General features: G+C 39.9%; 1 protein-coding gene across 1 annotated transcript in view; it reads left to right on the forward strand.

Moving 5' to 3' along the window:
- The window catches only part of LOC145403615 (popeye domain-containing protein 3-like), a 592,299-nt gene extending 565,537 nt beyond the window's left edge, over nt 1–26,762 (forward strand). Inside the window, exons 5-7 of the mRNA XM_080275292.1 lie at nt 222–239; nt 12,248–12,389; nt 26,260–26,762. Coding sequence (XP_080131418.1) covers nt 222–239; nt 12,248–12,389; nt 26,260–26,324 — 225 coding nt within the window. The 3' untranslated portion in view covers nt 26,325–26,762. The remainder of the gene's footprint in view (nt 1–221; nt 240–12,247; nt 12,390–26,259) is intronic.
- Nucleotides 26,763–27,133: the final 371 nt, after the last annotated feature.

A 27,133-nucleotide genomic window follows, 5' to 3' on the forward strand; every position in this document is an offset into this window, starting at 1 on the left:
ATATAATATGTAAGAGTTCAGATCAACAGTAAATATTGCAACCAGTTCAGCATAACATACAGATACAACCAGATGTAAATGAAAAGTGTGAGAATGCAAAAAAAAAAAAAAAAAAAGTAAAGAGCCGAGGTGTAGAGGTGAGCCGGGCCCTCCCCATTGAAACCCTCCCCCTTCGTCTGACCTCACCGTGGATTCACCTCTCTCCTTTACCATCGCCGCAGATCGCAGAGTTTAGAAGAGTAAGTCCGTCACAGCATCTTGTTCCGCTCGCACTCTGTTTCTATCTCTGTGCCCCCCCTTTGTGTCCCTTGATCTTGTTTGTTGGTGTGTAGTGCGTTCGTCAGCTGAATCCGTATTGGTGGAGTGAAGGATGGCCCCGCTCTTAAGATGAACGGTTTTCTAAAGGTATTGACTCCCTCTCTCTCTCTCTCTCTCTCTCTCTCTCTCTCTCTCTCTCCCTCAGATTTCTTCATGCCCCTGACTTTCGGAGATTTTTGTACAGTTCATTACAGACACAGAATTCTGACGCCTGTTATGATACCTTCTCTAAGCGTGGCCATCCTTCTCTCCTGTATGTGTGTTCAGTGTCGTCTCCATCACCACAGGCACAAAGATAATGGAGTCGTGAAAGAATGAAAACAAGACAAATTGAATCAGTTACTAGCTCATGTACCCGGTAAACTGTGTTATTCCTAAGATAATCAAAGTAGTCTTCCATATGGACCGAGTAAGGATATTTCAGTCCTTGTATTCATCACTATCTTATTGCACTATTTATTAAGCCTGGCCAATCTTGACTCTTAGAGGACTTTATGCTATCACTTAAGAAACTAGTCAGACGTAACATTAACACTCAGGACGTTTTGGCTCACCCCCAGCTAAATAAAATCGGTTGGTGTTTGCCAGAGTAAAGTATTAGAACTGTTCCCATTATGAGTAGTTAGTGACGGCAGGACTAACACCCAGGCTCCTATAATTCTCTTTCAGCTGAATAGAAGTGCTTGGTGTTATTTTTATTTGAATATTTGATTTGTCTCGACCATAAAAGGGTTAAAGAACGATATGTCTTAACACAATAAACTAATAAGAATAGAGGTTTTGAGCACCTATGCGCCTGTGGTGATGTGAATGTGTCTTTGCTGGGTTATTGCCTGATGCGTGTTGTAGCTCCGCCCAGCTCTCCCTAGCACACCCTTAGACCCCCTTGTACTGTAGCTCTTCCCTTCCTCTGCCTTCCATGTTGCAATGTACGGACAACAACACAGATTTTAGAGATGTTGATACTTATATCCCATAAATATCTCAGCATAGACAGAATAAGGCATCGGGCTGTGTAAACTACTCGTCCTCAAATAGTGTCAGAATAGGCAAAGTAGGCCAAGGGTACTAGGCTGTAAACCCTGTCTTTTAAATGTTTCAGTGTAAAGTCCTCCTAGCGTGTGAAGCTAGACTCCCCTTTACAGGTTGAACAGCCAGATTTTCACAAGAGTTGAGGATTCCCTTTATGCTGCGTACCAGTGTACAGACGGAAACACTTCAGTAACTCACCCTCCCCAACATTCCTTCTCCATTATAGTTTAGTATTATATTCCATGATGCTAGAACACTGTAAGAAATATATTAGTGTAGGTCCCCCGTAGGTCGAATCTGGGTGGTACAACATTGTCAGGCAAGCCAAACCCATTCCCCTCCTGTCGGCTCACCGTCATGAAATGCTGTGTACAATTTTTATATAGATCTGAAACAGGCGTAGCTCTTGCCATGCTCAATGCCACATGCTCCGGCTGCTTCATAGTGGCGTCATGCTCAGAAACGCATGTCATCATTTTTTGGTATGGGACCGAAGTTATGCCTGCTGTTTTAACTAGCCCCAGCTCTGCAGGTCATCCCTCAGATCTTGCTTGTTCTCTGGGATGCTCCGCCTGAGATACGCTAGAAGTGCTGTGAATGAGGTAGATGCTCGGGAACTGGTACTTTAAGAGAGCATAAAAATTCCCATAATTATGGTTGTGCCGGTAATATAATTAAGAACTAATTTGTTTTAAGGCAATTGGTGAGTGTTTCTCAAAAGATCTCTAAATCAGACTGCTTAACTGGCAGTTATGTAATCGATAAACTTACCTACTTTGGTCTCCGGTCGTTGGTGTACCAATTGCCTGGTGAGATGTCTAATACAATGGTCCTGTGGAGTCTTGTGGCATGTTTCCATAAAGCAAAGTCGGCCAGATGTCATGTCTTTAATTTGAATTAGACATAGACAATGACGTGCCTTTTTTTAGATGATAGAATTGGCAAGTGTTATGTAGTCACACGTTTTCCTTTGCATATAAAAAAAAAACTGTGACTTTGCATTAGTTTTGGAGTTAGTGTGCAGTTTTGGAGAGGCAAGTACAAAGGGCCGGAAGACTGCCTACTTTAGACCTAGAGTTGTTACGTATCCATAATGTATTTTGAGTGTACACTATCCTGTACTGAAGTGATGTGGGAGTTGTTGATCACAGTAGTTACGTCACACCACCACCCCTCCACTCTCCTGTATCCTAGTCGGACCATCCTCTTATACTTCTATTATTTTGTAACCTGGTATTCTGCCCATTTAAGTGTACTTCCATTGCTAAACCCACCTAGAGACACCTTTCTATTTTTTTACCCACCTAGATTATATTCCTCATCTCCACCTAATTGGATTTCACTATTCACACCCATTACTCTTTTCTGCACTTCGTTTGTTATTTCATCTTGTATATCCAGCTGGTTGCCATCCATTACAACATCTGTTCCCTCTTACCCTTCTGTTACCCTAGATATCTTTTTATGTCACCTTCATATATCACGACAATGGAAGCCGTAGGGTCAAGGAACTGTACATTTGGTTTTATCTGAACTTACTCCCTGTCAAGTGACTTTGAATAATCTTTGTGTTAATAATTTCTGCCCAAAACATCTGCTAAAAATATTTTTAATTTACAGCGTATCCTCGATCTTCCTTCTTATGTCGTGATTATACTATAAGACTTGTTTATTGATCATATACAGTAAAAGAACAAGAGAAATGTATATTCTCTTTAAACATGTTCTCCCTTCTTTACAGACTCCTTTGACAGAAACAACTGATCATTTCCTGTCACAACCTTCGCATTTCCACTGAAGACCTCCTGACCACCGTTGCCCATACTCTTCCAGGGACTGGTTATTCGTGCGATCATTTGTAAACTTTCCTCTTACAGCCACTTTTACACTGCTCCAGATTTTCATTTGCTTTTTGCTACCTTGACATTCTGTCCTGTTACAGTGTTGTTCATTCTTCCCTCATAACCAGACTTCCCTCATAACCAACAAAGAACTTCTGAAGATTTGGAAGAAGACATTTATTCCATCTGTTGCATGACATAAAAAATATTTTCCACACTGACAGGGATAATACTCAGTTGTATGACTTGTTCACAGTTTACAAAATACCTGCATTAAAAATCTAACGACAGACTATTGTATGTCTATAATGCTACACTTTACTGTGATGTTCATATTGTAGTGCTGAGTATTACAGCGCCCTTCTTAAATTTGCTTGAATCATTACGAGCAGTATTGCTGAAAACTGCCCAGTATCATCAAATTTCAGTTAGCCTGTACACGCGTGGTGGTATATAATTAAATGTGAAAGTGAGACGTAATGGTGCCTGCGGATTTTAATAAAGAGCCAGAATTTTGTAACAGTGAAATGACTGACAAATGAAAACCGAGATAGGAGAGACATGAAACTGGGCCTCCATGGTTTTTGAAGCATGGAGTGGGGCGGATTGGCAGCACTGGGTTGGGTGAAGCTGTGTTCCAAGTGGGCTCAGCAAAAGGTCACACGATGAAGGGTCATCAGACAGTGTATACTGAGATGGTTGTTGGCCATTTAGGTCGAGAGAGAAATTTTTGTTTTTTGGAGGTGGTATAAACATTGCAAAACTCGTTGAAAGAATAATTTTTCATTTATTAAAGTGTACCCTATAAATACACTTAACAATCAGTAGTAACATACATGGAATGCACTTTAACTTTCCTGGCCAATACTACTTGCAGCATTTGGTTTCCACCCATGTTCTTTTTTTTTTTTTTTATCACGATCGAACTGGGGTAAAGGCTTCATAGAAAGTTCGTGGTCGGTCTAAAAACTGAACCACTCACAAAATACAGGGAATAAATTCGATAATTACAACAGCTATTACTTCAACATTATCATTTGTTTTCACTTGACTCACACACATGCTAGGGTTGAAAGAATAAAATTGAGGTAATATCCACTTAAAAAAAAAAAAATGTGCACAGTGACTCCGCACCCCAATATTTGACCTTGACCGGCGACCTCAACCTTTGATCAGTCAAGTTAGATGCAAATTGGGTTAACCATTCTTGAAAAGTACTGCGCCCTGACTTTTGACCTTGACCTGTGACTGACCTTTGAATAATCTGTGCGAAATCAGATCACTTCTTCTCATCCCCTCACACGATATATTTGCCAGTTTTGATAAACACTGAATTAGGTACTCGTAACATATTAACATTCACACATATGTACGTATGTATATAGATTCATGCATAGACACGGATTAGGTCATTATTTCAAAGTCTTTTATAGCATAAGATTTTTTTTTTTTTTTTTTTTTTTTAATGTGGAATCTGATTTGCCAGTGGGCGAGAAACGTATGTATATTTCAGTGGATTAATTTGGGAGCACAGTAATGGTAAACAGGACTGGGTCGGCTGGTGCACGAAAAAGAAAGCTGGTGTCCGAAAGTGTGTCAATGGTAAAAGTGAAGAACGTTGTGAAAAGGTTGGAGAATGTTAAGACAAGAGTTGTTATAAGGTATATACAGAACTGTTACAATGTAACGGAGAGTGAAATGAACTAATGTTGGAATCTAAAAGAAAATGTCTGAATGAATGGAACTGTGCCAGTGGAGTGGAAGAAGGGCTGTAATTGTAACTTTGTACCAAAGTAATTTTATGATAACACTTTATATAAGCGGAGACGGATGTTTGAGTGGGCAGTTCATAACTGTTATTGAACGGAAGCAAGGCTGTCTGATCTTTCTGTGATTGCTTTTTATGGATCGGGAGAGGTTAAAGTAAGAGTTGTGATGACGAGATCAAATTGGCTTAATGGTAAAGAAAAGGTTACGGTAATTCAAACATGATTTATGCAGATGATATTGTCTGACTTGTTAATAGTGAACTGAATCTCTGTAGACTGATTTCAAAATTTTAGGGAATGTCAGCCAGCGCCAAGGTCTAAAAGTAAATGTAGGTAAGAATTAAACTATGGATGTTAAGAGGGACGATGACTGTGATGTGTTAGTGAATCGAGGGGAGACTGAGAGTACTAAAAGTAAAGTGCCCAGGTTAGGTAACAGAGAAGAGAGGTTAATATGTAAAAAAAGTGGGAAGTGGACTGGTCCAAGAAAATAAAGTGGCTCGCATATTAATGCCCTATTGTCTTTTAAAGATGGCTGTTAAAAAACGCAAGTGGGTTGCGTAGGCTGGATAGGAATGAAACCTTGGAATCGTGAAAGACGTGGAGTAAGGAAGACCGTTGATCAAAGATTAAAGCAAAGTAATTATATCAGTCACACTGGCGGAATGGGTGGGAATAGGTGATGAACAGGTTAAATATGAGTGAGTTTGAGGGTATGAGTATACGTGGGCAACCAAGAAGAAATGGATAAATGTGGTAAGAAAACACATTATATGCATAAGCGGTGTGTGGCAGTTGCGGCAGCAAATGAATTGACTAAGGGTAAAAAATGAAAATCTGAGGAATGCATGATGAAGGTTGCATCCCTTTTCGTAACATGAAATTTGATTGAATGATCTGTCTCTCAGAGAGCGTGATGCACTGTATAACGTGTATCGTCTTGCGTGTGAGAATTTCAGAGATTCAGATAATGTGTGAATGGATATGTTGCTCGGCTATTTCACTTGAACAAGCTTAAGTTAATTGTACTTTTATACTTTCCTGTTTTTATTTTTGGATCTTACGCACCTATGTTGGATGACAATTATGAATCTGAAAGATCATTGAGAGAACAATAGGTAAGAGACTCCGTAAACTGTTTAGAAAGATTAGTAATGATTTATAACTCCTGCTTGAAGACGAAACTTTGCTATTTGAATGAGGGAGGAAACTTGTATAGAGTAATCAGTGAATTTTGTGCTAGTGTCTGTTAGCGATGAAACCTAATAATTAACAGAGGAAATATGTTAGGGAGGTGAGTCGTCCTGTATGACTGAACTGATTGGCAATATCTTGTGTGTGTGTGAAAATTAAACTGTTTGGTAAGCTCACAGTATACAGCAAGCATGACAAGATGGATGAGGAAATAAGGAAGTAAATATATCAGAGAATGAAAGCGACAGGTATGCTGAATCGGGTGACTTGAAGTAGGAATGAGAGTGGGCTACTTAAGTGAATCCTACATGACATTATGCAGGTGCCTTCTTTGATTTAACCTCTTTGTTACGATGATATCATTCGTAATTATTCCTGTTCTTTCTGACGATTTGAATCTGCGTAGGAGAAACTTTTTGGCCTGGAGTGAATGATACAGCCTTCAATAAGCCCTCCAGTTAGAGAGGACATTACCAAATCTAATAAAGTAATCTAGCAGTGGGAACAATAAAGTAATAATGTATGCCAACTTATACAGCGGATAAAGGAAGGAAATTTAACTGGGACAGAAGTAGGACTAAAATCAGTGAAGAGCAGCTATTTTAGTAGTGCGCGAGAAACTTCCATAAGAATGTGGACTAATGAATGAAAGTGCAGACAAAGCAGAGACAAGGCAGATATAACTGTGGGTACGAGGAATGAAGTGAGGTGATTTGCTTATATGGAACGGACAGGGAATGACTGACTGGAGGAAAGAATGTACAGAAGCGAGTTTATTGCAAAGCTGAGGAGAGGAAAACCTACAAAAAGTCTAAAGGGTAAAGTCAAATCAATGTTTGGACTGGCGGAAGGAAGAGGCAGAGTGTCGTGATTGGTTGAGTAGCGAAGTTTGGCGTCTGGAAGTAGACAGAGAGAACTATATTCCACTAAAGGCAGCATGGGACTACTAAAAGGTTCCTTGCTCAATGGAGATGTAGTGATCATACCGTAAAGTCTTGCGAGCAATTTTGAAGACCTCCGATCAAGGATGTAAGGAAGGTGCTTTGAATCGCGAACTTCCCCTCTCTGATTCACATTCCGGGAGAGATCGAGAAACTCCGCTTTAATTCTCGCCGCGTAAATATGAGGAACGTGGGTAGGCAGACGATTCAGCCTTTGCTGGCAGTCCATCACTGTTAGTAATCTGTCCACCTGTTACGAAATAGGACACACACACACACACACACACACACACACACACACACACACACACACACACACACACACACACACACACACACACACACACACACACACACACACACACACTGCTAAGTGGTGTGGTGTGGGTAAGGGAGAAAAACGTTTTAGTGACGGCCACCTCCGGCTGATTGTTGTCGGCAGTACCCAGAGGTGACGTGCAGAGACCCTGAGCCCGAGCCTGAGAGTGAGCCTGAGGTGGAGCTGGATCCCCGGATCACGCCGTACCCTGCACCAAGTTGGCACCCCCACCCTTATTTCCCTCTGCCAGTCTAACACCCACTGTGGCAAAGAAAAAAGAAAAATTAGTAAATAAAGAGACAATGAAGGAATTAAGAGATAATGAAGCAGAATAAGTAGAGAACAAACTTTCATGAACATTAAAGTCAATAACTTTTGATTAGAAATGGAGGTGATATTTATCTAAGTACTTCTGTGATCTGGATGGGAGACTGGCAGATGTGTTGTGAGAGTAAGCCCTTGACTTGCCTGCCACTAATTCCTATAGAAGATTAAAGCCGCACCTCTCCATGGCAGAGGATGGAGGTTTACGAACTTTTCATAATGTGAGAAAATAAACAATGTGGCGGAAAATATGAGTGTTAATTAAGTCACAGCTACATCGCTTCATAGTTAAGGTAGGTCAGGTCGGTTGGTCTGAGTGACATCGTTTTTCGCTTTGTATATTCGTGGAGGTAGCGCAAACTCCGCGGATCTCAGGCGTGAAGATGTAACTCACTCAGACACAGCCTAAAGAACCTTACTTAACTGTGAAGCAATGTACCTTAACAGTGACCTTATGATACACAGCGATATTTTACCCACACAACTTAACTCACCTAAATGAACTGTGAAGCAATGTAGTCTAACAGTGACCTAGCGCTATTGACACTGATATTAATACCCACACAACCTAACGAACCTAACTTAACTGTGCAGCCGTGTAGCTTACTTTAATAATAACTAAGACCGATCTGTAAACAATGTCAGTTATCGCCTTACGATACGGAAAGTCTGCAAAGAGGTGACGGCGATACTCTTCCATACAGTCAAACCTGACAACCACTGACTCACTGTGACTCGCTCACTAGACTCTTGTGCTTTCTTTGACTACACGGTTTAGGTTTGAGGGATTATGCAGTAATATTCCTAACACATGTAACGAATGTAGTCGACTTGTTTTTATCCGAGAGAACTGTGCCAGTCCCACAACTTAGATGATATCCGATGGTAGGATTGAGCCTCGTTGGTTGCTTGTCAAAATGATCCTTCAGTCTGATTACACTAGGCCATCACGTGAGCCGGAAGGGGTTGGATATCATTGTCTTGTTAGAAAGTAATGCTCTGTTGTCAAGCAAAACTATATTTTTTGCATGGGAAAAAACGCCGTGGCATTCAATACAATATGTACTTTTCACAGCCAAGGTTTTTAATCTTAATGATTACGTTTAAAGTCTCCGTGACTGAGTAATTATGAATTTGTATATGACCATACAAGTAAGCAATATATGAATGACAGAGCTGACATTAGGTGATGACAACGAAAAATAACACTGCAGCGACTTCACATCCACGTACGTTTACTAAGACGATAATAATGCTGAGAAGGTCCGTTCATAATATTCTAGTAACACTGCTACTTGAATGTTAGAGACAGCATTTGCCTTGAAAACAGCTTAGAATCAGCTACGAACAAAATTAAGTATTATTTTGCAACTGCGATTGGTGACACTATTCTAGATGACCTACAATGTCCCTCTGCACTGGTTCACTGGGTGCCTTGTTGCTGCTGTTGCTCTCCATCAAGGCCACCGCCCCCCCTGCCCCCACTATTGGCTTCCATGAGAACGACCCAATCAATCTGGCTTTACTCTCACGGTGGATCACTACACTGCTCAGAATGAGAGAGAGAGAGAGAGAGAGAGAGAGAGAGAGAGAGAGAGAGAGAGAGAGAGAGAGAGAGAGAGAGAAGTGGATTTAGTTTCTAATTCAAACATGTTATAGAAATGAAAAACGAGGAAGTCAGAGGGATAATAACATCTGATGAAAAGATTCTTCAGTAAAGGTTATAGAGATTTTTGTAAGATGACCAATACTGCATTGTTTATCAGCTTGTAAACCACCTTTTCGGTACCTACGGTCACACTGACTGAAATAATGTTTTCTATGTTTCCTAAAACTAATGTATTCTTTTACAATACTCTCGTGTAGATTATACTTACAATCATTATGCTTCGGTTGTGGTAAACTGATGTAGAACTTAGAGAAATCTACTGTTTATGAACACTCTTCTTTAACTTAAAGTTATTCCGTCCATTACTTGATCTTTTTTGATGAGCGATGCTGCAAATAGCTTTGATTAATTCCTTGACTGAAAGGCGTCAGGCAAAACACATACAATGTCTCAATTGCTGCTGAATGAGTGACATGCATATTCCACGACACAACACTTGTTTATTCTTTTTCTTTAGATAATCTATAATCTGGATATCTGTACTTTCATGATCTCCCTTGGGGAGATCACTTTACACTTCATGCATCATCAGCTTTCGGAGATAACAGCACTGAGCCAGACTCTTGCTGTCTCTATCCCGCCAAAGCTATTGATTTTGCACAGGGTAATCTTCTCTCTCATAAACTTCAGTCTCTCTTCTGAGGAATGTTGCATCAGCCTGCTTTAACTCTCACTAAAACATTGCCACTGTTCTTACGAGCGACTTCCCTGTTCAGTCCCTTTAAGATGGGTATGCACTGCAGTGTTCATTTCATTACAGGCTCCTACCGTTTTCCTGTCCAACTCTCAAATGAAAGGGCTAATCATTATTCAGTAACGGGTATTCTCGACCTGTTATACACAGCTGATTAACGCGGAAGTCATTCTCAGTTTGTCGTTCCCTCTACATAAGGCCTGCTGTTTTCAAAGGCAATGTGGCCAGTCATCTCAAAATCAATAGATTTAGATACAATATCTCTTTTCTGTGACTTATTCACAAGGAACGATCATTTTCAGACAACTTTTCCTTAGAGTCCTTCCTTGAGTACATTTTTTTGCATACATTTTGAGTGATGTGTGGGGTTATGACTTGTGTGATGGATGACGATGTGACTAACTTGTGACCTATTAACAGCAGAACCATTGATCAGATGACACTGACACTCCTTAATTTCCTTCGTCTCATGCCACAGCATTTCTTCCTGTACACTAATTTGCATCATAACAACTAACCGTGTAGATACCATAATGTATATGCACGAGCAATATACACTGCCAATCATCCATTTGCGTCGGACAAAATGCCATCCTTTCAAGAACACTTTCTATGATGCCCCAGAATCATCAAAAAGTCAATTTCTTCTTAGCAGAAGTCATGTCTTTAATCATATCTCGGGATAATTTTATTAAATAATGCAGAACTCAGGAATAATGTATTCACAGACTATGAGCAATTATACAATATATAAGGAAGTCATATTTAAGCAGGCTGCATTTTATGACACCTGAAATTTCAGGTCCACGAATCCGAGATCCACGTTTTGACTGTCTTCTTGTCCTCTTGTTAATCCCTTCAACCCGATGATGTCTTTCAGTTTACTCACGTTACCGCCAGTCTATTTTAGTCAACGATTTTTTCAACAGAATTAGTGACGGGATTAACTAGGGATATATCTAACCCCTCCAGTTCAAAGTCTCTCCTAAGCCGAGCAGTGTCATTTAGCAGCAGCTAGAATCAAGAAAGAAAGAAAGAAAGAAGTCCTCGGGTTGTAGGGAGTAATGTCTTGTCATCTCTCCTTCACACCTTCAGTCCAGTATTCAGATGTTTTCCCTCCCTTGTTATGGTTGTACTCAAGCTGATTACACCTTACCATACTCCTTCCATTACTGTCCACTGTATTCCTACGTCAGCCCTTGCCGTCCTTCCAATTTTGCTATCCTTTAGTGTCACATCATTTGCCTTTGTCATCTTTAACCGTTTCCGCCATTCTTATTTCTTCTACCCTGGTATGTGTATTTTTAAAAAAGTTTCATGCCCTTATTCAGTAGTATTACTCTCCTCACATTTCTCCCCATTCACATGTTACATCCGCTTTCCCTCTGTGAATATTGTGTTTGACCTTCAGTCCCTACTCCATGATTATAATTCGTTTCAACTGGAGTGTTGGTCACTTGCTATGGAGGCCCTCACTTCCCCCACACCACCAGCACAGTATTACGTAGCTCAGTGTAATATGTATTATATCTTTTTATACACTGGTAATGTGTAAAGTCGTGAAAAAAGTTGTTATTCATTGAAGTTTCTGACATGCTTAGCGCCCCTCATGTCTGTAACATCCAGTCAGTATTTCTCGCCTTCACTAATATAATAATGCTCATTTACTGATGTAAGACTCAAATATCTTAGCACTGTTGTGAAGTACCCTTCAACACAATGATATATGTTATAATACTAAATGAGTTTAAAATGTGTGTAGATAAATTTGCTAACCCTAACCTCAAATCGTTATAAAAGAGACGAGATTTCGGCTCTGTTATCTCAGCTTAGTGCAAATTACTGCTTTCAAATCATTGTACTACTTTTTATATATAAAGCTGCATTTTAAAATACAAAATTAATACGGAAAGCCATTTTTTTTTAATAATAATCGGTCCTGTATATAAATGCAGTGTAATATAAGTCAGCCCTCAATGAAAATTTCATTTTATATAGCGATCCTAATAAAAACTAGTAAAGCAGATAATAATCAAATATTGCCCTACGCGGGAGAATCTGAAAGAAAAGTGCTACCCCACTGACTATCCCCCTCTTCCCTTCCCCGTGCTGCTCCGCGCCCTCTGACCCGGTCCTCGGCCCCCAGGTGAACGAGAGTCTGTCAGGAATGGGGAATGGTCACTGCGTTGCCAACCTGTCAGACGAGAGCGAGACTAAGCCCCTGCTGGTGGTCAAGCGAGGCGAGGAGTCGGGGAGCATTACCAACATTATCAACCGACAGTTACAGGGTAGGTGCAGGCAGAGCTAGTAGGTCCATAAGTGCTTGTCGGTAAAGGAGGCAGGGGGGAAAGTTGTTTAGATAGTAGATGACTTGTAGGTAGAATAGTAGGCACGATGGTAAGTTCACTGGTATCGTAGGGTAGTTTGATTGGTAGTTTGGTTGATAAACAGCAGCAGTAGTCAGAGAGTTAGGCAGATCGGTGCGTAATTAGGTGGGTTGACCGGGAAATTGAACGTACGAATGTATACAGCACATTTTTTGAGCTTCGAATTAGTGCCAGCCATTCCATAAAGTTTAAACGGTTATCACACAAGTTAAGTTTGGCTAAGCATGAAATGACCGCGAATCTACACAGCAGAACAGATTAGCTAAATGATCGCTATAAAAGTCCTGCGGACCACACTGATCAATACAGTAGGACGCATACGGAAGAATAGTCTGAGCGTGCATTTGGTTGTCTTTGCACATGGCACTGGGATAATCAGCACAGACAAATTGTGCAGTCATACTCGAGGGAAGGGTACTCTGTGAAATCTACAGTACATGTTCACAACAAATGTAAATAATACCACAGGCATCTGTACAACGACTCCTGTAACAACAGAATAATTAGCCTTAAAACCATTTTCTATAACATCCCCGGTTGCTTGGCAATACTTACTCTTATAACTTCCTATTCCTCCTCATCCTCCTTATCATTATTGTTATCTTCCACCCCATTGAAAAAGACCGTGCCTTACCCAATTTGTGGTGGAAAAAGTGCAAAAGAAATAACACAGCAAAACTTTGCAGGTTCATGACAAAGAGGGAGACCCGTGGAGGCTGCCCACCCTTCAGGGCGACCCTCGGAGGTTCAGGCATTCCTAAAATTTGATCTGGGTGGAGGTTTCATATATATATATATATATATATATATATATATATATATATATATATATATATATATATATATATATATATATATATATATATATATTAACATATATATAGACTGTATATATATATATATATATATATATATATATATATATATAGTCATGCTGGTGGCTCAGGGTCCCTTGGAGTTGCTCCTTTTATAGGAGGCGACTCCCACCCTATTTAAAACCTGGTCAGTGTGCAGGTCTACCACTGTGTAAAGTTTTGGCATCTTAGGTTTAAAAAAAAAAAAGAAAAAGAAGGTGAGAGAGGAAAAAAAACAACATTCCCCAGGGGGCCACCTACCCGTGAGGGCAGAGAAGTCCTATACCCTCAAAGCCTGGTGTAGGTGGATGCCTGTCACTGTGAATCTTTTTTTCCCTTGGGTTAAAAACTATTGTTATGCATACCGGCACTGACCAGAAACCCTGAGGGTCAACCTACAGTGGAGGCCGGCTCTCTGGAGTCCCACCCTGCTTATGACCTGCTCTTTATGGAGGTCTGTCACTATGCAAAATTTCGTTTTCCTAGGCGCTATTGGACACTCCCGGTTGTCAGAAAATGAGTTCTCTGAGAATCATATCCTCCTCCTACTCCTTCTCCTCTTCCTCTTGTATCTAGGAGGAATACCATACCTCGTCCACTCTATGGAGTGGGAAAAGGAAAAGTCGATAAGTAAGACAGTAGGAAATAACTGGAAGAGGTAGGTCAGGAAGGAAACGTCAGACAGAGAAGAGGGAAAACAAACAGCCATCAGTGAAGGAAGAGAAACTGGGGGGACAACCACTCAACACTGATTTGCACCTATGTTCGCATAAAATAATACTGAATGTTCTGAGATATCTTGGAAAGTGGTATAAGGCCGTGCTGGACTGGTACGGGGATATTTGGAGCTTTGCTATAATCCCGCAGCCACACGGCACTTCATTAAGAATTCTGCACGATCTGGTTTCAGCTATCCTGTCATTCTCTGACTAAGTATATCTGTGCTGTTTACTTATTCCCTATTTCTATTAAGAATGAAAAATTCTTTGACTTTCTTACTTCTAGGATGGGACATAGCCTGCCAGTTTCTCCTTTCTCTGAATTCTCCATTCTTGGTGACTTCAGTTTTCACCACCACCTTTGGCTCTCCTCTCCTTTCACTGATCCACTTGGTAAACAAAACTACAACTTGTCTATCCATAATTACCATGAGCAGCTTGTACAGCACCCTACATATATCCCTGACAACCTTGAAGAGAATTCTAGCGTACTAGACATCTTCCTTACAACTTATCCTTCTGCTTATGCTGTTATTTTTGTCTCTCCTTTGGGCTCCTCCAGTCTCAGCCTCATAACCTTAAACTGCCCTGTTGCTTCAGTAAGGCCTGTGGACCCTCCCAAGAAGTGGCGGCTGTGGCACTTTAGAGCTGCTGATAGGGAGGCTCTAAGGTAGTACTTCTTTGATTTTCCCTGAAATAATTGTTGTTTCCATGGCTGGAAGCTACTTGAGTGTGCCTTGCATACATATCCTGTGTCTAATGAAAAAAAAAAAAAAATTTAATCACGCTGGTTCTAATGCTGTCCACAACGAGAAGGCCTACAAATGGTACCAGAGCCAATCCACCACTGAATCTTATCTCTTTTTTTGTTTCTGCCTGGAATTGTTCTAAGTTTGTTCTTCATTCTGCTAAAAATAATTTAATTTGTACTAAAACTTTTGAACTCTCCAACTCAAATTCTTCCCACTCCCTCTGGTACCTTGTCAAAAACATTTCTAACAACTTTACCTCATCATCCTTCTCTCCTCTTTTCCACTCTGATGACTCTGTAGCTGTTTCTTCTACTGATAAAGCAGAACTCTTCATTCTGACTTTCTCCTCCATTTCAACCTTAGATAATTCCGGTGCTATTCCTCCATCACTTCCCCCCTCCGATTTCCTCATGGCTGACATTAGAATGTCTTCAGTTGATGTATTTTCTGCCATCACTGGCCTCAATGCTAACAAGGCATATGGAATTGATTAGGTCCCTTCCGTTGTCCTTAAGAACTGTGCTTCTGTGTTTACACAAAACTTTTTTGCCTTTGTCTGTCAGCTTCTACTTATCCTTCTTGCTGAAAGTTTGCTCTCTTTCAGCCTGTCCCAAAGAAGGGTAACCATTCCCAGCCCTCTAACTATCACCCAGTCGTGTTAACATCCTGTATTTCAAAAGTTTTTGAAGCTATTCTTAACAAAAAAATTTAAGACATCTCTTCTATCACAACCGTCTTTCCGATCGTCAGTATGGGTTCCGTCACGGACGCTCCACTTGCGATTCTCAGCTACCTTTTAGACACCTGGTCATCCTCCTTTAGGCGCTTTGGCAAAAACTTTGCCATTGCACTAGACATCTCCAAGGCTTTTGATCGAGTCTGGCATAAATCTTTTAATTTCCAAACTGCCCTCTTATGGTCTGCTGTTGTAGACGGCCACCGTCTTCTCCTAGAGCTATCAATAGTGGTGTTCCTCAGGGCTCTCTCCTATCACCAACTCCCTTCCTTCTATTTACCAATGACCTTCTAACCTATACATCTAGCCCTATCCACTCAGACACTGATGACTCCACCCTTCACCTTTCCATTTGCTTCCCCCAGCGTCCGTCTCAGCAGTTACTTCAACAAACAAGGAATGAGGCTATGACACTCCTAAAGTCTGACTTGGCTCATATCTCTGATTGGGGTAAAAGTAATCTAGTTGTTTTCAATGCTTCAAAAACTCAGTTTTAAATCTTTCTACCTGTCAAATTCGAAAGCTTTTCGTCTCATTAGCTCCCCTCCTCTTACTGGCTCTCTTCAACCTCTATCGCTTCCCCGGACTGTTGCATATTCATCTCTTTTCTATTACTGCCTCAGTGGCCACTGGTCCTCTGAACTATCTGCTTGCATCCCTCCATCCACACGGCGGGAACGTAGCACCGTCTAGGACCTCTCACCCCTTTTTTGTCCATTTATCTAGTGCAAGAGTTAACCGTTTCTCCCAGTCCTTCATGTATGCAACAGGTCAGTTCTGGAACTGTCTTCCTCTGTCTATATTTCCTACTGCCTATGACCTCAAGTCTTTCAAACGCAGTGTGTCCAGGCTTCTCAAAATAAACAGATCTTGCATTTCGTTCTCTGTTAACTTTTTTTTTTTTTTTCTTGGAGAGAACAGTTTGCGGGCTTCTGGCCTTTGCTTTCTTCTTACTTGCGTAATAAAAAAGGTTAATAGTGACTGGGCCATGCTGAGTGATGAAAATCCGTATGTCTGATATGGTGTCTGATACAGGACTTGAAGTGTAACTGTAAATTTGGAATCGATGTGGAAGATGATGTCAGATCTGCTCTGGGTTGTGGCGCCATATAGGGCGAGTTTAACTGGGAAGATTTATGCACTGAGTGAGAGACAGCCGTATGACGTTCTTCAGCTGTAACCATATGCAGAGTCACTGAAGGCCTTTTCACTCTCTTTGTTGCTCAGTGAAGTACACTGTATGCAACCCACTGTCTTTAGCTCGACCTGTGGAGCATCTTCCTATCCAAGCATTTCAGGAGGTTTTAAGTCGATTTTGTTGCAGTTGCATCTTTAATAACTTTTGACAAATGGTGCCTCATACAGTGCGAGAAAAAATATGTCGGTTGAGAAATATCAGCCACGCCAATCGGCAGAGTAATTCAATTTCCCAGCTTCACCCGTACTGCCACACTCGTTGTGGTGTTATTGTGCCGTGCACGGAAATTCATGCAGTCAATGAAACTTAAAATGTTTTGACAGATACCAACGTAATTTGATATATTTGGTATCTGTGAAATAGACTGCAAATCAATATCATACACATCTACCAAAAAATAGTTTCTCTTTTTCACATGCCGAACCTAATTTAACTTGTGACATCCGCTTTATGCATCATATGAGTTAGGCTTTACCAAATGAAATTATAGTTGAATACTTTCCCAGAAATTTTGCTTAAACATATATGATTAACGGATCTACAGCTGAGGAGTACAGGATTGTTAGTTTTCAGAGAGATAATCTGATAATTTCTGAACAATCTTTTAGAACCACTACCAGACAAATCTAAAAGCTGTCTGCTTCCCGAATGATTTTTAATTTACCCAGTAGTATTGCCTCTTTCCAATAATAACCAAACTAAGATAACTCGAATCCATACTTACCTCAAACACTGTAGATACTGTACATTATTTTCAACAAAATTTAGTAATTCACACATATCTATGCAAGTCAATATGTGCCAAAATTATAACAGGAGCGCTTCATGTTTCGCCATAACTGACTTGTATATTCTGTAATCTAATTCCAAGTTTTCGACTGTTGATCATGAAAGGGGAGCAACAAACTGATATGATATTTTGAAACGCAACTGAAAAACTTTTGAACTTCATGTAAAGCTCAAGGTTAACCTTGTCATTGTTTAGCGGAAATAATTCTTACCGAAATTACGCAAGAGAGATGGTTAATGTTAGTGAATATTGGAGATAGTGGTTTCTTTAGTGTCAGGCTTCAGAATAGCAGGAGCTACTGTTTCTTCAAACCTTACTAGATTTACACCAAGTATTGCCTAGCCTGAGAGCTTGCTAGCGTGGTGTCCCCTATTTAACACACAGATATTGAAACGGATCAAAATAAAACCGATACTCACCACCCTCGAAGTGACATCAGGCACCAACAGTGACAAACTACTAGCTGCCATGGATTTACGGCGGTATTGTTAAAACTGGGAATGCAAAAATGTGGGTAAAGACCCAATTTTTGGCGACCGTTTCTGAAGCATATGATGATGATAACAACATGCTTGATCTTTCTGCATCGTTACTGACTACGCTGTCATGCAATGCAAACTGATCACATCTAGCAATTTCATGTGTTTCACAAATGACCCTAGAAATCTAGGGTTTTGCTCATCCCTTCACGCACTCCTTTTAATAATAAGGTCGTACCACGACTCCAAGACCCGTATTCTAACAAAGGACCACGGGAACACTAAAACATATATAAAATTCCGGTATATGCAAATCTTAGTGCAGGTAAAATTTGAAATGTCTAGAGCAGAATTATCGTTGTCATTCTAGAAATCACTTGGAAGTTGTATTTATCCTGTGATGCCACTGTTGTCTCTTAAACGACCTGAAAGCACTTCAAAGGTGGTTAAACCATGTCCTTTAAAAGCCAGTTTCAATTATTTTACGTTTATATATTGATATATTTAGCTTCAGTGATTATTGGCTTGTGTGTTTTATTAATAATATTTTTAATAATATTGGCTTGTGTGTTTTATTAATAATATTTATTTGCTATTGTGTATGAAAATGTGCTTTAATTGTTGATTTATTTACTTTTGACTGTTGACAGCATCTTATGATTTTTTAAATAACGGTGTACGTGAAGTATGATCGTTTAACTCGAGTACAGTCGCGTTCAAGTGGTGGCCGCCACTCCGCTTCATGACCTGTCAGACCCTAAATCCTTGTCCTCAGTAAATTTGTGGTGGACCATTTATCACCAGGTACTTATTTTGCATTAATTTGATACTACCACTGCTTTATTAAATGTTTGTACAACTCCGATTGTTCATTTGGGTAGTTCATGAAACTTCATGAGCGCATGCATGTTAACTTATCCACCACTGCAACTTATAGCCTCATTCCAACCTTTCCTGTGACCTAATCTATCAGATAATACCTGATAATAAGTTTATTCACCAAACAACATGATTATTGGGATTCTAGTTTACGTTGTTAATCATGATATCCTGGAAAAGGACTGCTACGTAGTGACAGAAATGCGCCCCCACCTCTTTTTTTTTTTTTTTTTTTTTTCAAAATCACGTCTCAGGATGCGGCACCACGCAGTAGATTAAAAATTATTATCCATTATTATGAGTCTATGAATGAGGCATACGTGGTGTGCCACCGCATAAAGGCGACTGCAAGACGTATTCTCGTTGGCGAAGGAGATTTAGTTACACTCTCTTGGCCGATTTATTTTGCTTATTACTGCGTTATATTCTCATGTTTGTTACTGACGTAAAATATGTTGTTCTTAAAAAGATACGGATGCAGGAGAATATTAATATGTAATCCGAAAAAGAAATCGCTACATAACATATCGTACGAACTCCCCAAACCAACGATAATACGGATAGTTGAGAATGTAGGTGTGTGTCTGAATTCCATGTTCTTGTCAGCTTAGGAAGCTTCCTAGCTCCTCTTCCTTACCATTCCGTTTCTATTCACACCACTTCAATAATTTCGACAATGTTTATTTATGTAGTTTTTTGGATGTGTATATATATATATATATATATATATACAGTATGTATATATACATACACATATATATATATACACATATATATATATACATATATATATATATACACACACACACACACACACACACACATATATATATATATATATATATATATATATATATATATATATATATATATATATATATATATATATATATATATATATATATATCATGTGTAAGAATAGTGAAGTAGGGAACCTCATAGCTAAGGAAGGGGTGCTTGAAAGTCTCCTAAGCCAGCGGGAATAGTGGCCTGAGGGTGTGTGATCATTCCCGTTGCAGCTCCTCTCCTGCTGTGCCAGGCGGTCCGCTCACTGGGAGTCCATGATACCCTGCCTCTCACCAAAAACTGAACACCTCAACCCACCTCACTCATACCTGCTCACACTATTTAATTGACTGCTGACGATCAACCTTTGCTGATGTGAAATTCTCAACTAACTGCTGACAGTCAGTTACTGCTGCAATGCAATTCTCTCTCTCTCTCTCTCTCTCTCTCTCTCTCTCTCTCTGTAGACATTTAGCATCCAACGTGGTTGCCCTTCACTTTATTGCTCGTGTACCTGGAATGATAGCAGTCTTGTGCGTGACTTCACTAAGTAGCAAAGACCCTTGCGAGCGCTTTTCGATAACTCGCATTAGAATATTTGCTGGACCCTCATACGGCCCGGTCTAAGAAGTGCCAATATCATAGAGTTACTCACTGAAAGGCCGATTTAAAAAGTCCTTTGCAGCCATTCTAAAGCCTCTGGGCGTTCAGGACAGTTACAGAGACTTTCCTAAAAGCCCCTCAAGTGATTCATAGGAATCTGAGCTATAATCACAAAAATCCTTGAAACTGAGAATTTTATAAATACCACAAAATACATGATGAATATGAAGTCATATTCAATTATTTGACGTCTTCGACTTATGTTGGCCCCTTTTGGGGCCTAGAGCTCCGAGGCAGTAAGGAGCTTGGCTATCCTAGTTTTCACTCGCCATCAAAAGTTTATCCCTATTTGTACCAACCTTGTAGCCCTAAGGTTCGGAAAAAAAAAAAAGTAATCTACAAATCACCTTCGAGTAAATTTCGAACGGCATTGATGGGTAGCTGTAAGGGATAATTTTATTGATTGAGCGAGTATTGTACATTCAGTTCACTTTTCTGTCTCTGTTACTGTTTGTCTGTCTGTCTGTCTCTCATGTTTTGGGAAGCAAGATTGTTCAGATTTTACATCGGCTTAAATTATTAACCATAGTTTGTGAATTAGTTCTAATTTTCACAGCAAATTGCTGCATGCTTGGAATGGAATGACAGATATTCTCAGGACTGGAGAAGAGGCCGTGTAGGGAGAGGGTAAATGATCAGTGTGAAGTGGGAAATTGGGCAAGAGCTTTCGGATTCGACCGAATGGGACTGAATCGTGGAGAGTTTTTACATAGGGTGGGAAGGAAAACTTTGAATAGACTGACATGATGTCTATAAATTTTTTTTCTTGCAATCTCTTGACAGTTTTATTCAGCTTAGGGCAGACTTATCGAGCTGCGTGGTTTAGATATACCTCTCGTCATCTGGTCTAGTTGGGTGGCTCTCTTAAGCTGATTAAAGTTAACTGGTAGCAGCAAAACTAATCAGCAAAAAGGCTTCACCGTCTGAAGGGGTTAACAGCTATATTTCTCTTTCGTTTCGGACTAGACAGCCTCTCTAGCGATGTCTTCAGGTCCTTTGAAATGTTTAAGATATATGAATCTTAACCTCATTATTGTATTTTCCTTCCCATCTATGTAGTTCTTCCAAGCTTACTAGGTCTCGCTCCAGACAACCCTCGTTGCACGTCGCATATTTTTATTTCCTTTTGCTTGTTAATATACTTATTTAATTCATGCTTTACCACCAGAACAGATTGTTATGTATTCAAGTTCCACAATCTCCATGAGGAACACAGCATTTTGCCGTCTAATTTTAGTCTCTCTCTCTCTCTCTCTCTGTCCCCATGGATTCCGAAGTTGACTTTGTAATGCACGATCCTGGACGACGGTTCCGGAGGAAGGGAGAATCTAGAGAGTCTGGTATTCCTTCCTTTGAACTATGTAATTAGCCTGTCCAGAATGCCAGAATAAATATGCTTTTTGTTAGTGTAGATATCTAACACAACCCGCATAAGTAATGCCAAGGCAACAGAAAGGAAAACGCAATGTATATATGGTTTCCATTTCGTTCGTGTATGAATTTAACCCCATCTGCGCGCCCCTTTTCCTACGTGCTGGATCTGCCCCTTTATACTCCCTTGGTCAAGCTCTGTCTGTTTCTCATTCTCAGCTTTATGTCAAGCTTTGCAGCCAGCTTTTTTGTTCATATATGAATTTTCAGTAATACACTTGTTATAATTTTCAGTATTTCTTCTTCACTCCTGCACCTACGACATCATGACAGGGATTATAGGAAAATACTGAAAAAGATAAAAGAAAAAAATCACTCTTTTATCCAGTGCATGTGTAATATTGTCTGTAGTTCATTATGTTTAGTCGGGGTCAAAAGTGCGCCTGATATTTCACTTCGTATCACTTTCCTCTGCCGGCACAGAGCTGTGAGAAGCTCGGTATGCTGCACTGTGCATTACCTAAGTGTTTGGCTACACGAAGCGGAATAGTAAGCGAGTATTTTGACTCCGACAGAACATAAGCAGCATTAAATTATACAGAACAGGAGATTTTGTGGCACATTTCCTGGTATAAATTGCGGGCCTAGTAAAACAACATACTCATGAACTGGAAGTGATTATGAAAAAAGAAAAGAAAAAGTGCGTTTTCTACTGAAGACTAAGAGGTGAGAGTTGAGGTGTTTGCTAGTGCTGCTTAGTTGCTCTGCACTATGAAGTTCTGTGGTTCACTGACAGCGCATCACAGCACAAGAGGCTGTGTTCTTCTACACGTAGAACTCACTCCCTTCACTTAGCCATGTATTATGCATGTTGCATGTTAACCTATTCACTGCGATCGCATTTCTTATTTCATTCTTGCTAGCAACAGATGAATTTATTCAGCTTTGGAGGCCTCGGATTAAGAGATAGACGTAGCTTTCACTGAACCCTTCACTACAAAGGCTCCCGCTAAGATAAATGATATACTGTAGTCAGCAAGTATCAAGGACGAACCACTGAAGTTTGTCACCTGATTTAATGGGTTGAAATTGATGGCCCTGGAACGTGAGAGATATGACTTCACAACCAGGCATCATGAACTAAGCTACTGCCACTGGGAATGTGTATCAGCGTCCCTGTGAATCCCTCAGACTCATACGGTATTTCTTTGTTCTTCTTGCTACCTCTAGACGATTTTATTCTACATATGGGAGCCGTCTGTTTGTGAAAGGGTTTAAGGAAACTTATATCGAACCCTTCACGTTGAACAGACATCTTTTTCAACGAATAAAATTGCCTGAAGAAAGCGAGAACAACAAGAAAATTGCGCCATCGTAGTGAAGAGGTAAACTCTGGCCATTTGTGTGAGGTGCAGTGAGTATGGTAGTACGAGGAATGCGGAAAGTTTGAACCCCTGGGAACAAAGGACATGGACTCCAAGTGGACACGACACGTGGCAGAGAGAGAGAGAGAGAGAGAGAGAGAGAGAGATCGGTTCAGCAAATATTGATATAATTCAAGCCAGAAATTCTGAGAATCTCTCTTTGTTTGTGCATAGCATGTCTGTTGTCTCTCTAGCTCACTTGCAAGTGTGTTCTACATGTGTGTATTTTCTGGAAAAATATGCGTTTATATGGATGTTTGCAGTTGTGTAGGTGCTTGGAATGTAACGTGTGTGGGAACAAATATGACATTTATGGTGTGGCTTTGAATTACAGTGAATATGGTTGAAAAATAGCATAAGTGTGAAAACATGTTTCTTGATGCTAATTTGATATTAAAAGTATGCAGTAAAAATAGATTTGATCAACCCGGTTTATCCGTCACTGAATTGTGATAATTCATGATAATTCATTTATATAACTGTATAACAATATAACTAGAGAGAGAGAGAGAGAGAGAGAGAGAGAGAGAGAGAGATACTATATTGCTTTGATTACTAATACATCTCTACTAGTCATTGATTTAACGGTCTTTAATTAAATTTACTAAAATAAGCTTGATATAAGCATATTTCCAGTCCATTATAATAGCCTAAGTTGCTTGTGTAAAACAATCACTTTCAGGTATGTAGACTTTAAATAACATAAGATTTTAACTTATTTTTGCATGATCATTGCTTTTAGATTCCATGTAATATGTGGCAGTTACTGACCTTCAGAGGATCGTGAGATAAGTAATATATATGCTAGAAAAAAGTGTTTAAATCAGGAGGATCTATATGTAATCCATCTGACCGATTTACTGTTCTCTGTATTAAAGGAACCTTCAGTGCTTGTTTTGTTACTTCGTCTCAACTTAACGTCTTAACCTTGATGTGTGTGTGTGTGTGTGTGTGTGTTTGTGTGTGTGTGTGTGTGTGTGTGTGTGTGTGTGTGTAATAACCTAAGAGCACCGTAGAGCATATAAGGCAGCACGGGCACACTGTACTGTACTGTAGTGTAGTGCATGTAGGTGTACTGACTGTAACGTAGGTGCCGAGGACCAGACCACGCTACTGGACCACGAGGACGACACCTGCCAGATAGAAGTCCGCACAGGTGTGGAAGGGTGAGTCTCCAGCATTTTATTCCTGTTTGCTAACCCCATATTCACCAATCATACCCCCACACTCCTCACTGACCCACATATTCACCACACATATCCTTCACCACACCTGTTCACATATCATCCATAGGTATCCACACATACACCACACCTTCCCACACAGAAGCTACACTTATCCGCACATCAGCCACACTTGTCCACACATCCACCACTGTTGTTCACATATCTGTCTCACTAATGCACATATTCCCACACGAAGTCCATACCTCTAACATATCCATCACATTTATCCACCTCTGTCCTATCCTTTCCGCATCTTATATGCAGTCACCCAACCTTCACTCCAAAACACTTAAACAAATGAGACTTCCTACATGTATTCGGAAATATAAAAATCAGTCATTTGCTCTCTTAGTTCTACCTATGCAGAAAAGGAAAAAAAAAAAAATCAGTAATAGACAGACAAGAACTTAATATAAAACACGTCACAGTCCCTCCCCAAATACTGCCCCAAATAAAACATTGTCCAACAAAGGTAAGTTCTGTTGTGCCTCTTGAAACACAAGTGCACTTCTCAACTATCAGTACACGGACTCACACTAATGCATTATTACGGTGACCCAGCCAGAGATGCCATATCGGAATCACAAATAACGCTATACTCGTATATCTCGCTCACAGAAAGTGTTACTGTCGCTGCTTTCAATATTCTTTCATTGTGCTTTCATTATGCCTACATGAAGGAAATATTGCTAAAACTTGGTGAAATTCTTTACAAATGTGAAGATACTGTAAGTGACAGTTCCAGATTTAGTTACAAAATCCCCACAGTGGCAACTCTGGACCCAACTCCTAATACACCCCAATATTTGGGTAGGTACATCTGCATTTATGATTAAACCGTATGTTTGATTTCATTTTCGTGGCACAGTAGTTATTGTTAGTTTTCCATATTGTTCCTTTAAATAGAGTCTTATGTTTAAGTTTTGTTCTTGTGTTGTTACGTTGCTCTTCAGTTTCTTAGTTTTACTGGTTACCAGATGAGATTTCTCTTCTGGTTGCAAGACTCAACACCTAGACGACTTTTAAGAATAAGCTTGGTAGTTTAAATATTCGAGGATAGAGAGTTGCGTATACACATGTTCAATATTCCTTTCATGAAGATATAGGTATGTTTTACCATCCCAAATTCTCGGACTCCTACTCTCTTTCTTCAGGGAAAAAAAAAATCATTTCATATAATCGTGTAAACTTTTAACTGACACATGTCAGCTACAGCTCGCCTGCACTGGCAAGTGAGGATCTAAAATACGGTATGCTTATCCATTCCCCTAGATATTGAGTGTTGCTGAAGGCGAAAGTTGTATGACTAATACATGTTATTCTGAAGTTTCAAATGCTCACCCATTCTTAGAACCTGAACGATGAATAGATAAAGGGTCTTTCTCTACCTCACCTTTATTCTCATTCGGAAATTGTTCTGTATGAGGTAAATTTTCCATCCGTTTGCTACTCCAGTTACTGGATGACTAAATATTTCCCATATCCAGGTGTTAGCTTATGAACTTAGTTATCATTTAACAAAAGCAAAAGTAGAGTCAGAAATATAATTTATTGATCTAGAATTTATGTTTCGACTATTTGAGTGTTTAAAAAATTCTTAATTATTTGTTCAGTTACTAAATTAAAAGAAAAGGTAAGAATCTGATATTAATTTTTTTTCTTATACTAATGTAGTTGATTTCATCAACGGTTCATCCTTTTTTCAGCACGGAATGGTGAACATTGATGGTTAACTTCATTTTTCTGTTAATAGTTGTTACAAAATTACGATACGTATATTTGTAGTCTATAGTATCAGTGTGTTGATGTTTCAGCGGCTATAAGTCTTCCACGTCACAGGTACACTCAGTGGCGAGTGTTATGTCTGGTTCTGCATCAAGTTTCATTCTTACAGCTAATGACACTGCTCCGTGGAGACTCGGACGCATTGAGGAGACAGATCAGGAGACTCCAGTATGAGCCGCATGAGTTGGGCTCACCGCTCCTCAACGCCTTCAAGCTCTTCGCCCCACAACTGGACACCTCAGACCAGCCGCCGCCGCCGCACATGGTTGAACTCTAGACCTCCGGAGTGGTACATCGGCCTTCTAGGTTACGCCTCGGCTCGCCTGGATAAACTTGGTTCATACCTACAGACCTTGGACCGTCTCCATAAATCTTGGCTTGTCTGCATAAACTTTAGCCTACTTGGATAGATCTAGGTTTATCAGTCGACCTGAATCCATCTGAATAGGTTAATGTCTGCTACAATGGACAGACCTCGACCCTTACTGAGAAACCTAGGTTCTGCCTTAGTGGATTTAATTCATTTGGATTAACTTCACCTCACTCGGTTTGACTTCAGTTCGCCCTGATAAACTCAAGTCTTACAGGAAAATAACTCTGTCGGATGCTGTGAAAAAGAATGTATAACTTTTATTTTGTGAAGCATTAAATGAAAATACTGAAAGCTCAACAGACGGATAGTCAGAAATAATCCCACTGTCACTGGAAAAACTACTATGATTACATCAGAATTCGACTATAATCTTTGATTTACAGTGATCCTGCGAACAGTTTTACGATGAACAGAAAGTTAAATGTTATGCGGCTCAGAATCATTGACTAAGCAGGGCCGAATGTGATACTGACTTTGTTGATATGAATTCTTTCATTAGTACGGACTCTGGACAGTTGCCTTCACAGCCACGTTATTGTGACTGATTATTAAATCTTTTATTAGTTTTATATCTAGACATAAGTTACTAAAGTTTAACATATTCCTGTTC

The sequence above is a fragment of the Coenobita brevimanus genome, chromosome 61, assembly GCF_032717465.1.
Source record: "Coenobita brevimanus isolate Jiangsu-jjx chromosome 61, ASM3271746v2, whole genome shotgun sequence".
In the NCBI taxonomy this organism is placed as follows: domain Eukaryota; kingdom Metazoa; phylum Arthropoda; class Malacostraca; order Decapoda; family Coenobitidae; genus Coenobita; species Coenobita brevimanus.